Raw genomic sequence first — 15,978 nt, forward strand, 5'->3', positions numbered from 1 at the left:
TGAAGGTCCCATTAGGTATAACTTTTCCCAGTTCATAGTTACTTGCTGAAAAGGGTTAGGCCCCAACTGAAGTAGGGGTGAGTATGGGTGGGTAAAAAGTATAATTCTGTCAGCCTAAATAGGCACTATCCATAGAGATGGTCATCTTCATATGAATATTATTTAATTGTATCTGCCAATTTCTTCAACTGCACCTTGTTGAGGGAAAGAGATGCTAATTAGTAGAAATAATTTGTCCAAAGAAGTAGCTTAATATTAACTATTAAAAAAGGGATTACCCAGTAGAATGAGTCCTGTCTTTGCAACTCAAAGATCAGTATTCAAATCCTGATTCTGCCTTTATTTCTTGCATACAAGTCATTCTTCCTTCTGGGTAAAAGTTGAAAAGTGAGGGGTCTCTACCGTCCCTTGTCATTTCACTGAATCCTGTGATGCTATTCACCAGGAGGGACATAAAGTCTTTTAGTGTTTCAGAAAGAATGTAGGAGCAGAAAGATAATGTGACCAGTGATTCACTTGTCATTGTTCATTACTTTAACAATCTGGATCCTTATAGCTTTATACTTCATCAAATAACCTTCTTAAAAAATTTTTAAATGTGATTCCTTTTTTGAAAAAAGTTCTGGTGTCTATTGATGTCATTTGGTACCTTAGGAAAAACAGTCAGGGAACATGGTTCTTCTTTTGAATTCAGGTACCTGAACCTTAAAAGTGGTTAAGGGAAAGTGTAGGAGAGGCATAATAAGTGGTCTAGCTTTTAATATTATATAACTATAAATTATATAGACCATTGTTTTAAGTGTTTACTAAACATCTTTGTTTTAAGAGCTCACCCCTTTACTTGACAATAAATGTCTTGTATTCTTCCTGATATAGTCACTTCATAAATGATTTGTGTTCTAGTAAATTTTCGTCAGTAAGGAATGAAGTCAAATCTTTGCTGTGTGGGAAATTTCAGCGTGTAACTTGAGAGAGTCCAGGTTTGTACTTTGAAAGATGAGGGATACACATTGTAGTGAATAGTAGAACCTTTTTAGGAACTTGGTGAACATCAGAATGACTTGACCATGTATATGTAATGAGGATTTATCATTTCAGCATGTGTCTTTGTAAACTTGGTCAGCATACTAAAGGAATTCAGCTAAATGTGAGTGATTGGGGGAGAAATGCGTCAAGGACACGTTGAAGCAATGTAACAATGTCAGTATTTAGAAAATAACAGTATCAAACATTGCTGACACAAAATATGGATAGTTACTAGTATGAGCAAAAATGTCATCTTAACTAAGAAGATGATTGTGATAGGCTCTGGTGTTCTGTGGTAGCTTCCTGTGCCCAGAAAATTACATTACTACTTAGCTCTTATAATTCAGAGAAGTTATAATTTTGTATATGCTTTTCAAGTTCTTTGAGTGGTTATATCATTTTCTTCTTATAATACTACATGTTAGGTAGGGCAGGAACAATGGTACCTCATCTAGTCATTGGAAGGAGGTGTTCCAGTAAAAATTATAAATAATTGAAGCATACTTCTTTTAAAGATGGAAACTTATCTTAAGGACAATTTTTCTGCAATGTGTTATATGCTTCCCTGCTTTCATAAACAGAATGTCCATAACATAATTTAATCTTTTCTATCTGATGACTTTGGGGGGTCATCATGGATTTCAGTTATTCAACTGTACTCTTAACATATTAATGTTTTCAGAAATTAATGAGATATAGGAAACTGTCTGGTATTAAATAAAATGGCTCTAGACTGCTGTATTTGAAAATAAGAAAAAAAGTCATAGGGGCTAGCCTGCTCTTGGTAGTTCTTTGGTTTCTTCAGCTGTCGGCTCTGACTTGCTCTCCTGTGATTTGCTATCTTATTGTCATCAATTATATACTAATAATTCACATGCCAATAACTTTTTAAGGTGTATTCCCTATTGTGTGTTCAATATCTATATTGTTTTATACACAGTGGGCCAGGTAGTTCTGCCTATTCCATGGGGAAAAGATAAATGAGTTTGTTGGCAGCTGTTTCCTACTCAAAGACCTTTTTATGTCATGGCTGTGTTCTAAAGCATTGGGGTCAAACTCCACTAGTAATGGAGTTACATACTCTCATATATGTGAGGGCCACAGATTGACTTGGTTTTGAAATGTAACATTTTTTGTTTTGTTAAATATTTCCCAGTTATTTTCATTTGATTTTGCTAAATGAATGTGGGAGTGTTATCGCTGGTCTATAAGTTGGTGTCCACCCCCAATAAATAAATTGTAGTATTAGTTCCATTTTATAAATGGAAGAAATTGAGGGAAAATGACTACTTTTTGGCTTGCTTAAAGACACACAAGTAATCAGTAACAGAAGCAGGACTAGCACAGTTTTCCTGAAATACTAGTTTTTTGCTTTTTTTTTTTTTTTTTTTTTTCCTATACTGCATTGCTAACCAGAGTGATTCATGTTAATCAGGAAAAAAAAAAAGATGACATATTTGGTGGTTTAGCATCATAGGAAACTTTTATTTGGACCGCTTTGGTGAGCATTTATCAATTTTGTTGTTGTTTTGTTTCGATTGAATTTACTGAAACCATCTCTAAAGTTAGTAATCTAACTAGTGATTCATGAAAATAAACTGAATCATTGTTGCTTTTTTTGTTGTTGTTTAGACATTTTGGTTAACATTTTATATTTTGATTCCTGGTATTGGCTTGACTGTATTTACTTGTTGACATTCAAAGTTTTATTTTGAAATATTTTATATGTCCAATAATGACAGTATATAGAAGTACATTAATAAGAATCTGGATATTTGTTAAAGATTTAAAAAGTGAAAAGGCATTCTCTTTGAATAATAAAATTTTTTTAAAATGACTAAAAAATGTGCTACTTTGTTAGAAATTTAGTCGTCTATTCCCAAACCACTATTACTGGTTAGAATAGGTCATGTAATTTGTTTTCTACAGAGTTGTCAAGACACATGGATGAATGTTTAATAATTTTTTTGTTTTTGTTTGGGGAGGGGCGGTTGAATAATGACAATGAGTTCTTTACCCCATATGCTATAATCCTAGTTATTAGACTAACTTTATTATTAGAAATATTTTCTTATTATTCTCCCTATATATATATTTGCTTATACTGCAGACTATTGGAAGTAATGACACTTGGCGGACATGCATTGTTATTTTGAGAGGAGTTATAAACAGCTGAATAGACAAATAATGGAATCAGATTGGTGGAAACACTATTTCTTTTTGGTAGGTGTTTGAAAGTCAAGACCTTGCTGTTCATAAAGAAAGAAAGGAATCTGCTCTTTAATGGTTAAAATAGAGACTGATCCAAATTGTAATAGAATATCCCTTTTCAGAATGGCATCTTTGTAAACTTGTTTTTAATTGGTATTTACTGAATGAAAGAAATATGGTATGTACAGGGCAAAATATAGACTCGGACACTTCCTTTCTTTAAATTTCTCATTCTTAATATATAGGGTACAGGTGAGTGACCCTAAAAGTGTATATTGTAACCATTTTGCCTTTTTAAAAAAATTTGGTTGGGTTAATGGTGCTTTTAGGGAGTTGTTGTATTAATGACTAAAATTTTTGATGTAAGAATGGAAAAAATATATCAACTGATATAGACAAACCAATACCTTTATTCATAATAAATTATAATTTTTGCTTTGTTCTATTTTTCTTCCTCAGAACCTTTCAGGTGAAGTTGTGATTTTCTTTTTAATTTGGGTAGAAGCAATTTATTTTTAAAAAGTATGACTCCTTTGAAGATACATGGTCCTATCCGAGTACGGAGCATTCAGACGGGGATTACAAAATGGAAAGAAGGATCATTTGAAATTGTGGAAAAAGAAAATAAAGTCAGCCTAGTGGTTCACTATAATGCTGGAGGAATTCCAAGGACATTTCAGGTATTGCCATTTTGGGTTTGGAATATATTAATTAGTGTCCTTTAGTAAATAGTAGTTCTATGCCAGAGTTAAGTTTCATGTCAACTCCCTACTAGATGATTTGTTCTTGTTTCTTATTTCCAGTACACTAATCCTTTTGTATAAATGCATTGTAAATTATTCAAAAGCATTGTTGGGTGGCCTGCAGAAGCAGGCGGTAAGTACCATTATTTAAGGGGAAAATGAGGCTTAAGTCAATATCCAAGCTATTTTCTAATTTTCTTTTCTTTCTTTCTTTTTTTTTTCTCTTTTGGAGTTAGGATGATGTTTTAGTACTACTTTTTGTTTTTTTAAAAATATGATGGCTATTAAAACATTTTAGGCTTAGTTGTTTAAAAAACACAAAATCTTTTTCTTTCTTTTTTTTTTTTTTTGTTGTTGTTGTTGTTGTTCTGCTAAAGGCAGAATATTTTACTGTAGGAGTTATCATTTCTGTTTGTAATTAAAAAATGCATCCTTTAGAATTATGTTTAGAAACTCTTTGCATGCATGTTTGTAGTTTTGTGTACTGGGGCACTAATCTATATAAGTTAATTTTAGAATCATTACATGTAGAATTTTTCATGCATAAGTGATCTAATCTTAATATACTCCATCCTTGTTCATACATGCAGAAGTAGAGACTTCATTCCACATATAAATAATATGAATATGTTGTTCTGAATTGAGGGCCCACCCTTGTATGTGTGGAGGGCAGGATGATACAATTGTATATCCAAGAGCTTGTTACAAAATTCCTTTGATAATTATATTGAGACAAAGTGCTATCTTTTTAAAAATAACTTGCCTTTGCTTAAGGGTACAAAAAGTACCCTTGAACTAATATAAGTCCATCTCTAACATTATGCTCATAAAGTAGTGAAGAAATTGGTGGTGTTTTCTGTCATACAGAAGACAGATAATAAACACCAGCTAATGCGTCCATACCATTGCATTGCCCATCTCATAACAAGACAAGTATAGATTTGTGTCTACCCTCTCTTTTGATATTTCATTCTTTGACTTTGTTTCCCCAAGAACTTGATCTTAGCTGAAGCAACAGCCTCAGTTACTTTCTAGTCCTAGTCTAGAAGTGATTTAACTTAGAAGTTATTTAGATTTCTGAAAGTTTTATTCTGTATATCAGGAAGGCTTTATTATATACATATATGGTCTTTTAATATTATGGTTTCTGAGAGAATCCGAATTTTAGTTTCTTGGCTCATGTGCATGCTAAAAGAACTCTCTTAATATTTTTTTCCTTGAATTCTAATGCTCTCGTTTTAAAGGAAGTAGTAGGCTATTCATTCATGAGACTGATGTGTTAGTATTTTTTTTCTTTTCAGGCCCAGGCCTACCCTCTTAATATGTTTAATTCTTAAATTCTAAATCAAGTTATTTTGTATATAGCAAATATATATTCTGATTAGGGCATAAATTTGGACTTGCTCTGAAATTTTAAAAAAGAATAAAATTTTATGTAAAGGAGAGATTCTTTAAGAAATAACTGGTGTGCGTGTATTCATGCTTATCTAAAAATTAACAAAAGGCAGTCGGACTACACTTATTAAAAAATTATCTTTTATTTCTCTGTGACAATTCTAGGCATAAAATTAAAGTGACACAGGGAATTATTATCCTCATTGTCAACAGAAGGAAATATTGAATGAATATTTGTGAGACTGAAGGTAGAGAGGAACAGTTAAATACCTGTAGAAGAAGTTGAGGGAACAAAAGTTACTATTCTAAGATCATCAAAAAAATCTGTTTCAGAACCATAAGACTTGGTTTTAATTGGAAAGCTCAGATGAGTTCTAAAAATAACAAGTGTTCTAGAATGCTTTGGAGTCTTACCTATGACTAAGAGTTGAGGGCAGAACCCAACAGAAGCTGAATTAGCTAATATCCATCATTAGAGACAATTTAGGGATAGGCCTAGGAACTGGGAGACATAACTTACATAAGTTAGAGGTAACTCTTGGGTGAAGAAACTCCCTTTGTCAATGCAGGTCTCTAGCTAGTCTCACAGAGTTACATAGAACATAAAAAGCTAGTTTTCTCCCTCAGAGTCACATAGACAGCATATATCAGAGGCAGGACATTGAGCCAGTTTGCTATGTACTACACTGTGCTATCTTTCCATGTTCAATTTGGGCAATACAAGTGAAATTTTATATATTCATAAAAATTGAAGGACTTGGGGTGGTGATTAAGACTTGCTATTTAAAAACTTTTGTTTGAAGAAATGTATTCTTTGGGACATGACTATATTATTGCCCTTTCAACTTCTTTGTTAGGTATCAATAGAATAATGACTGTAAATTAGTGATACTATTATTCCATCAGGACTTGACTAGTTGGTGCACCAATTTTCATTTAGTTTTGTTAAATTGTCTGTGTTCCTGAAAATACGGAGCTGCCTAGCTTAAATAGTAATTTATATTTGACAACAGTGTGAAATGTTTCTAAAGAAGATTTTGTTATCATATTCATAACTGTATTACCTTCAAAAAAATATTGATTTTATTCCAACAAGAAATGGAGAATAAAATCTTCTTTATAAAAGGGAAAAAATTGGTTTACCATGGTAAAGGGAGAAATGGTTATAAAGAAGATAGAGTCCTTTGACTAAAATTCTTCATTGATATATTTACATTGATAATAAATAAGATCATTTTCCTTTCCCATTCAGCTAAGTCATAATATAAAGAATGTGGTTCTTCGACCTAATGGAGCAAAACAAAGTCGTCTGATTCTTACACTGCAGGATAACAGCTATTTGTCCATTGACAAAGTACCATGTAAGGATGCAGATGAAATGAGGCTGTTTCTGGATGCAGTCCATCAAAACAGACTCCATACAGGTGAGCACTAATCATCCCAAACTGTGGACCTGATTGGTGCAAAAATTAGGTGAATTTGGGAGGGGGTGGGGGGCTGAATATTTAAATTAAGTGGGGGGGAAAGGGAAAAAAAAATCAGTGTAGGTCAAGAGATTCAACTGAGACATTATTTTTCTAAAATACAAAATAGTTGTGGTAATTCCACCAAAAGGTATCTTATTTGGTACATGGTTTGATACTGATGATAAAATGTGCTACAGCTTAAAAGATAAAAAAATTGTTGCTTAATTGGAAGCTGGCCTTGCTTTAAAAAAAAAAAAAAATTTAAAAAGAGAACTATTCGTTTCTAAGCAAATGTGTATAAGAATTTTCCCGCCCATTTGCATACCCATTGTGTTTCACAAATTCATTTTTTAAGTTGCTTGTTTAAGTTGCTGTAATCTTTTCCTACAGAAACAATATCATAAATTGTGAAAAGATTCCAATACTAACTCACAAGCCAATTTAAGTTTTAACATACTTGGATATTAATACTAACACAAGCATACACTGTTACTTTTCAGCTGGTTGCTGATTCATTATAGATTTCTTGTGGAGCATACTGCCCTCTCTATAACTTCATTTTGCCTGAGAGTGTGTTTTCAGTTATGTGAGGTGTATGCCCATAGTATTATCTTGACTTCTGCATCCTGGGCAGGAGACTGTGTCTTGTTAAGTGGGAGAGGAAGAAAGATAAGTTCACTGCTTTGTCCACCACACTGTGCTACCTTGTCTTAACTGAAATTGCTATCTAGATTCTGGTTCCTCAAATAGATAGCTACGGTTAGTTTTTAGGGCAGTAGGATCTTCCTTATGTATATTCTTTGGCTTTTACTTCAGTTTTCTTAATTAAGATATATTGTATTTATATAGCACCTATTTTTAAAAAAACTTCGTATCAAAAAATATTTATCAATAAACATTTTGGCTATCTTTTTTTCCTTTGCTTTTCCTTCCCTTCTTTACCCAAATATATAAAAATATTAGTAATCATCTCTTTGTAAAAGTTAGTGATTTGGGGGTGTGCCTTTGTCATTAGCCATGAAACCTTCCCAGGGGTCTGGTAGCTTTGGCGGAGTTCTCGGGAGCAGGACTACACAGAAGGAAGTCAACAGGCAGTACTCTTACATAGAAAATCAGGTATGTTAAATTGTATTTTAAAGTATTGAAATCTGATTATTAACAACTGAGAGTTTGTCATTTCTCAGTATTTTTGAAGGTAGTTGAAGGAGATACTAATGCCCTCTTTGTCATAAATCTCCTTTGAGGCATTCATTTCTTTTTATTTTAACCATTTTGTGCATTTTAAAATTTTACCACACTTTCCACTGCCTTAAGAAGCACAGTATAAAATAAGCATTTTCTTAATAAATCAGCATCATTATGATTATTCTTTATGTACTCTGTTTTAATACAATAATGCTCTCAAAGTTTAGTCATATAGAATTGCTTTATGCCAAATATTGTTAGATTTTGTTTTTAATATTTGTCTCTCTTCTGACTGATAGACTATCATCTCTCCATTCTTGCTGATATATCAGTATGCTATCCTTTTTAGCAGCTTCCATCCTCCCTTCTAATTTGTTCTCACCAATCTGCTATGGACTGAGAAACTAGAGCACTGAGCTTATTAAAAGTAAAGTTTCTGAATGAGGTCCTGAGAGGCTTTCCTACAAATACAAAGTACCTTAGTTTATTTTAGATTGGCAGATATTTTTGCTGACTCTCTGGTGTTTTCCCTTGCCCACCACCAGGTAGTGGAGGTTTTTTGATGATAACCTCCATAAACGTAAGATACCATTGATCAAAACTGTTTGTGGTATATGTTGTCCTATATAAAGTTTAGCTACTTAATCTATTATTGGAAATTTGGTGGTCTTTGTTATTATTAAATATAGGTATGGATATTTTAATCAGATAAATTCTTATCTTTCTTAATGTAGTCACAAATTGATTTGAGAATGTAGTTTTTAACAGAAGATAGGAAAGTATTCTTCGTGGAGAGGTCTCATACTTAGTGCTTGAAAAGAGTATCTCTTCTAGCTGTTTCCCCAAATACTGTTACACCAGTCAGTTTTTCTTTGGTTTGGTTATTTCAATTCTGGCTTCTCCTACACAGGTCATTGCTGCCACTTCTGCCAGTGTGTCCCATGCTCTTCACCCATTTTCCCTGGTGAATGTTTCCTTTCTTTTTCTCTTTTAAATCAGAATTCTATTTGATGCTTGCTTCAGGCATTATTGGATTCTTTGTCAACCAAATTGGCAGTGCCATACTTTTCTCCAATCTTTATTGGGCCTCCTTTTTCATTCTCTTGGTCAAAAGTATTTTTTCCAAGACCTACTTCTTTGTTCTCTTCATCCACGACACTCCCCAAATCTGCTTTGGTCAGTGAATGGTAGGATTCTTTCTTTTATCCTTCATATGTGCCTTGGAAATTTAGAAATTTATTAGAAAAAGAATTGCAAATTTGGACTTTAAGCATCTTTGATATAATCTTATTTATTATCTTTGGAGGTATACTGATTGAATATGGATTGTTTCTCTTTTTTTTCTTTTAGACTTCTTCCAAAAAAGCAAGCTTGGAATCCAAAGATGATACATTTCGAAAAGTTCTTGGTAATCCAGGCAGAGGATCCACAAAGACCCCAACAGGAAGTATCATGAGTGGAACCCGCATACATACCTCTCTGTCTTCTACTTCAACACCTTTAAGAACAGGATTATTAGAAAATCGGTATGGCAGCTATTTCCATTGATAGTTATCATTTACAAATATGTTTCATTCTGTTTTAAAAAACTATCTTAATTAACTATTACAAAGTTGATATCTTCTAGTATTACTGATATTTTGAGAAGGGTATTAAAAGATAGAAAAAAGTTCAGCATGTACACGGAGCTATTGCAATATATTGGAGATAATTGTGTGAAATAATGTAGAGAACTTTATAGGCAATTTGAAATTTTTGTTCTAATTTGCTTAACAGAATTTTAGTCAACATTTATTACATATGTGCAAAACAGAATTGGTTATAGTCTGCTATAAAGGGGGCTTTTAAGGCTGTTTTGAGAAATAATAAAGGATTAAAGAAGACAACTACTTGTGTTGTAAAGGATGATAATGAGGACACAGAAATACTTGATTCTCTATTTTTTTCTGCTAAGGAGGATGGTCTTTTTTTTTTTTATAGCTTTTTATTTATAAGATATATATACATGGGTAATTTTTCAGCATTGACAGTTGCTAAACTTTTGTTCCATCTTTTCCTCTCCTTCTCCCCACCCCCTCCCCCAGATGGCAGTTTGACCAATACATGTTAAATATGTTAAAGTATAAGTTAAATACAATATATGTATACATGTCCATACAGTTATTTTGCTGTACCAAAAAAAAAAAAAATCAGACTTTGAAATAGTGTACAATTAGCCTGTGAAGGAAATCGGAAATGCAGGCGGACAAAAATAGAGGGATTGGGAATTCTATGTAGTGGTTCGTAGTCATCTCCCAGAATTCTTTTGCTGGGTGTAGCTGGTTCAATTCATTACTGCTCTATTGGAACTGATTTGGTTCATCTCATTGTTGAAGAGGGCCACGTCCATCAGAATTGATCATCATATAGTATTGTTGTTTAAATATATAATGATCTCCTGGTCCTTCTCATTTCACTCAACATCAGTTTGTGTAAGTCACTCCAGGGCTTTCTGAAATCATCCTGCTGGTCATTTCTTACAGAATAATAATATAGGAGGATGATCTTTCAAATATAAAGGAGAGAAGAAAAATATCTTAGTAAAGAACTGAAACTCAAGATAAAATTATAATGAGAGTACAATGCAATCCTAGTTGAATCTTAAGTCACCAGACCTTAATGAACCACATCCTAGAGTTACGAAATAACCAAGTAGAGTATTTGCAAAGTCATTGTCATTTATCCCTGAAAGATCATGAAGAATGGGAAAGGTGCTGTAGGAGTTGTTTTGTTTTATTGTTTTTAAGGGAAGATAGTAGAGTCTGCAAACTATAGACAAATAAGTTTGATTTTAGTTTCTAGCAGACATCTAGAGGTATGAGCATCTAGAAAGGGACACAGTAGATGGTAAAACCAAAGTTAACTCATTTGCTTTTTTTTCTCTATTGCACTAGTAGGTCTAGAGAATATAAAACATCATTTGCCTAGATTTCAACAAATCATCTGACAAAATCTCATGCTGTTCTTGAGGACAAGATAGGATAATATGAGCTTAATATAATGTAATCTGGCAAATTTAAAGATAGTTTTATAACAGGATCTGATGAGTCATTGTTGACTTTGATGGTGGTCTCTATTAGAGCACTCCAGAGACTTGTTTTTGGCTTGTGAAGTTTAATATTTTTTATCATGACTTGAATGAAGCATAGATGGCATATGCTGATCAGATTTGCCAGTAGCAGAAAACTAGTATAGGCAATACATTGGATCATATTAAGTCAAAATCCAAATCTCTATAGGCAGGAATGGTGGCTTGAATCTAAGAGGGAATTTAATAGAGGTAAATATAAAATCTTATACTTAAAAAGTATAACTTCACAAGTACCAGATTATCAATTTGTAGCTGGCTAGCTAGCTCTTAGTTACATGAAAAAAAAATTTCAGTGACTTAGGTGACCTATAAAACATGATGAGAGGCTCTTTTAAGATAGCACATTGTATCTAGAATTTGGGAAATAATGGTTATGCTGTAGTCTGGCATAAATAGAATGCATCTTGAGTATTTTATTCAGATTCTGTTACTGTATTTTAGAAGGACTTTTAACATGTTGGAGAGTCTTTTAGAAGAGGCGGTCAAGAAGCTCCATTCCACACGAACATCTTATGAAAGAACTAAGTATTTTTGGTTGGAAAAAACCAGAGAGACATGTTCACTATCTTCAAGTATTCCAGTGGTTGTCCTATAGAGCAGGGATTAAAAGGACAAACCTGGGAGCTATAGAATAGAAACCATGGGTGTTTGTTAACATTGAGGCTGTTCAGAAATACAAAGAGCAGCATTATAAAAGTGCTCCAGGGTTCAAAGACTGACTAAAGAGGAGCTGGAGTGGCTTAGAGACAGTTCTAGTATAGGCTGAGCTCGGTGATCTCTGACATCCCTTCCAACTCTACAAGACTGAATGAATGACAAATGGCATGATTACAGGTACTATCCTTGAAGCCATTAGGAACTATAGTTTTGATGGTGTAGATAATACATTAGTGTTTTGGTTCTCTGTATTCTATAGGAGTGAGAAGAGAAAAAGATTGCTCTCATCAGGGTCAGAAATGAATGAAGATTACCCCAAGGAAAATGATTCATCCTCGTAAGTTGCCATGAAAACCTTTGTGCCATTACATTAGTGTTTTTTCCCCTGATAGTTGGAACCACAAGGGAATACAGTACAGATGGTTAGAAAACTGAAAAGGTACTAAGTGATGGTATTAAGCTGAATGCTATCTAAAAAGAATGATGTGCCAACTGTCACCCTCTTGTTTTGCCAGTGTTTATTATTTGTAATGCCAGGAGGGAGGGAAGGAGCACAGATCTATTGGACTGGAGAGAGCAATGGATCTGGAACTGGGCTACAAGGCTTCAAGTCAAGGATCTCATAATTTTCTTAAGTTCCCTCTCGTCAACTTACTGTACTCTAGCTGGGCTTCAGTTTTCTTAATTGTAAAATATGGGGTTGGATTCCAAGGACATTTCCTATGGTTCTATAAACTCTGAGCTGATTTTTAGTAGTATTTGTGGGTTTTGGATTTTTTTTGGAATTAGCTGCTTTTATTATTATAAATAAGAAAAGAGGAAAAGGGAGGTAATAAAATAGAATATTATCATTTAACTTCTATGAAAATTATGTCCCTATTGAATAAATCAGGTTCATAAGCATAAGGAAATTTTAGGTAGAATTTCATAACCTTTCACAAATGGTATCAATCAGTAAGCAGTAGATACCTATTATATACCAGACATTGGGATACAGATGCCAAAAAAAAAAAAAACAAAGTTGTCCTAAGAGGAGAGACAAATGCATACAGAATAAAGAGAACAATCAAAGTAATTAAATACAAGATAATATGAGAGGGGATTAGAATCACTTGGTGGGGAGGGGACCTAGAAAGACTCCATAGAGCTTGAATGGCATTTTGAAGGAACAGGGGAAATTTTGTGAGACAAAGTAAAGAAGTGGTGAATTCTGGGCATAAATGGAGTACTGTGGGTAATTTGCCTGGATCAGATTGGACAAGAAGAGGAGGAGTAAATGTTCATTGTGACTGGAGAAATAGATTGTGGGGTGTGAAGGGTTATAAAAACTAAACAGAAGTTCATATTTTATCCTGGAGGCAATAAGTAGTCACTGGAGTTGATTAAATAGGGGAATGACAATGGTCAGATCTATACTTAAAAGAAAGTCATAGGATGTAGGATGAGTCATAGTTATGGGGAGTGACTTGAGACAGGGAAACTAATTAGGCTGCTGAAATAATGTAGGTGAGAGGTGGAGGTGATGAAGAATTGTACCAATATGGGTGGATGAGAATTGAGTTAAAAGTAGTCTTATATATGAAGATCTTGTTACTTGTTTCAATTGTGTCCAACTTTTTGTGACCCCATTTAAAAATCTTGGCAAAGTGATATGCCATTTCTCTCCTCAGCTCTTTTTACAGATAAGAAACTGAGGCAAACAGGGTTAAGCAGTTTAGCAGTGGCAACAAAAGATGGGAATAGTAAATGTTGGAGGACTTATAGAAAGACAAGCACACTAATACATTGGTTAATACAGTTGTGAATTGGCCCAGTCATTCTGGAAAACAGTTCGAAATTATACTTAACAATGACTAGAATGTCCATATCCTCTGATTCATAGATCCCATTGAGGCATTTACTCCAGTGAGATCAAAGATAGAAACAAGGGTCTCACAGATAAAGATTCCAAATAATTTCTTTACACTTCCTCATAAAACCTTCTTTTGTAACAAGGAAATACAAGCAGACCAAATTACTACAGCAATTCTAACATTCTGTAACTGTAATCCTCCTCTCTACCTAGTAGGGGGGGAGTTTGTTTCATCATTAGTCCTCAGAAACAAAGCTTGATAGGCTGGCAAATCTTGAAATAAGAACTGTCGCCAATTACATGGAAAAATGTTCAGAAAAATGAAAGTTTAAAAAAAAAAAAAAAACTTGGGTTATACCTGATTCTTCTTAGATGCACTAAGTTAATAAAAGATAAAACTCAATTATGACTTATAGCTGTGGTTAGTCAGTAGAATTGTGGGTCAGTCTAAAACAAACTACTTGCAAAGAATAGAATTTAAGTGTTGCCAAAAAATACTGTTTGATCCAGTGGTCCTATTATAGGGCTAGTAATATGAAAAAAAGGCATATCTATTTAAAAATAGTCCAGTAACCTTATTTGTTTTTTCATAAGCCAAAAGCAAATTGTTCATTTATTTTTTTTTAAAGAGTTATATTGCAAATTTTTAAATCATCAAGTACTTTTTTCTCCCCACTTTGGGAGGGGGAGCGGGGTGGGGAAGAAATCCTTATCATTTAAGCATGGTAATGCAAAACAAATTCCCACATTGAATTATTTTCAGAAAACTGTTTCTCACCTTGCTTTTAAGTCATCATCCTCTGGAATCATAGTTGATTGTTTTGGCAATCACAATTTGTTCATTTATTGCAATATTAATATTGTAGTAAAAATTGTTCTGATTCTGTTTACTTCACTCTTGGCATCCCTATTTATCATTCTAAAAAAACCAATTAGAAATAAACTAGTTATTCAGTGATTGGAAAATGTGTGTGCATATTATGGCAAATGAGTAGAGTAGAATGTTATTGCACCATAAGAATCAATTACCAGGAAGAATTTGGAAAAATAGGTAAAGACATATGAAGTGTTGCTGAAGAGGAAAGCAGAACCAAAAGCAAAAAAATGTATTTTCTGACTACAGCTGTGTACTTACAGAACAGATTCAAATCAATCCACAGAAAAGATCAGAAAAGATGAGGGAAACAAAAATATTAAAGGACTAAGCATAAATTGTTGTCTCCTTCCCACATTGCATTTCGCATCTTAATGTTGTCGTTGCTCTTGGACTCATTCTTTGCAAAGTATAATCTCATTCAAGGGTATTTTTTGCCACCTTAATGAATAGAGGGGAAATTTTAGAACTAAAAATAAAAATTAAATCAAAGTATAATCTTTTATTTTCTTGTCAGCTCCATGAATTGGTAATTGTATAAATGATATGTTCTTCTTAACTTTGTTTTAATCATCATAGTCTTGTAATAATTTTTGACTTGTTAAGGAAAGGGGTTATTTTAATTCAGGGGTCCTCAAACTATGGCCCGCAGACCAGATGCAGCAGCTGAGGACAATTGTCCCCCTGACACAGGGCTATGAAGTTTTTTTATTTGAAGGCCCACAAAACAAAGTTTTTGTTTTTACTATAGTCTGGCCCTCCTCCGGGCAGTGAACTGGCCCTCTATTTAAAAAGTTTGAGGACCCCTGTTTTAGTTATTCTTATTTGATCAACTGTGTTGAGTAACAGGCTACTGTTGCCTAAATTCAGTATATACATATGCAAGTGAGGGAGCCGATTTAGTTGATCTCAATGACTTCTTCCTGAACTAAATTCCATGCTCAAGACACTTCACTGAATTTACTATTTGAAATAAAATATCAGATATTTAAAGAAAAACTAATCTTTGCATGCTAGTAATATTCGGTGTAAACTTGTTATGCCTAGGAACAATAAAGCTATGACAGATCCTTCAAGGAAGTATTTAAACAACAGTAGAGAGAAACAGCTAAGCTTGAAACAGACAGAGGAGAATAGAACATCAGGTAAGTAGTCTTTTAGATAATATAGTAACTTCTTTACATAAAATATTTTTTAAAAATATGAATCTATTAATGTCAGTTTACTTCAATAATTATTAGTTTCATTTGTTAAATAAACATTTTAATTCCTGAATATGTACAGAATACTATAATAGATATTGGAAGAAATATGAAACTATATAAGACAGTGCCTAGAACTTTTTAAATTTATTAAGTATTCATTGAATTCCTTTTATGTACTCAGCATTCTGAGGAGTAGAGGAGAGATACTTTTTGTCCTTGTAGAACTTTGATTAT

At 33.3% G+C, this 15,978-nt stretch overlaps 1 protein-coding gene across 5 annotated transcripts in view; it reads left to right on the forward strand.

The window, feature by feature from the left end:
- Positions 1-15,978, forward strand: part of USP37 (ubiquitin specific peptidase 37) — a 65,186-nt gene that overhangs the window by 6,329 nt on the left and 42,879 nt on the right. For 2 of the 5 annotated variants that reach the window (XM_031958054.1, XM_031958055.1), the window contains 7 exons: positions 3,137-3,249; positions 3,697-3,917; positions 6,628-6,799; positions 7,857-7,957; positions 9,377-9,552; positions 12,073-12,150; positions 15,587-15,684. In XM_031958054.1, the coding sequence (XP_031813914.1) occupies positions 3,762-3,917; positions 6,628-6,799; positions 7,857-7,957; positions 9,377-9,552; positions 12,073-12,150; positions 15,587-15,684 (781 nt within the window). In that variant the 5' untranslated portion in view covers positions 3,137-3,249; positions 3,697-3,761. Of the gene's footprint in view, positions 1-3,136; positions 3,250-3,696; positions 3,918-6,627; positions 6,800-7,804; positions 7,958-9,376; positions 9,553-12,072; positions 12,151-15,586; positions 15,685-15,978 lie in introns of those variants that run through there. The other 3 variants (XM_031958056.1, XM_031958057.1, XM_031958058.1) reach the window with 3 other exon arrangements.

Source organism: Sarcophilus harrisii, chromosome 3 (assembly GCF_902635505.1).
Source record: "Sarcophilus harrisii chromosome 3, mSarHar1.11, whole genome shotgun sequence".
Lineage (NCBI taxonomy): Eukaryota > Metazoa > Chordata > Mammalia > Dasyuromorphia > Dasyuridae > Sarcophilus > Sarcophilus harrisii.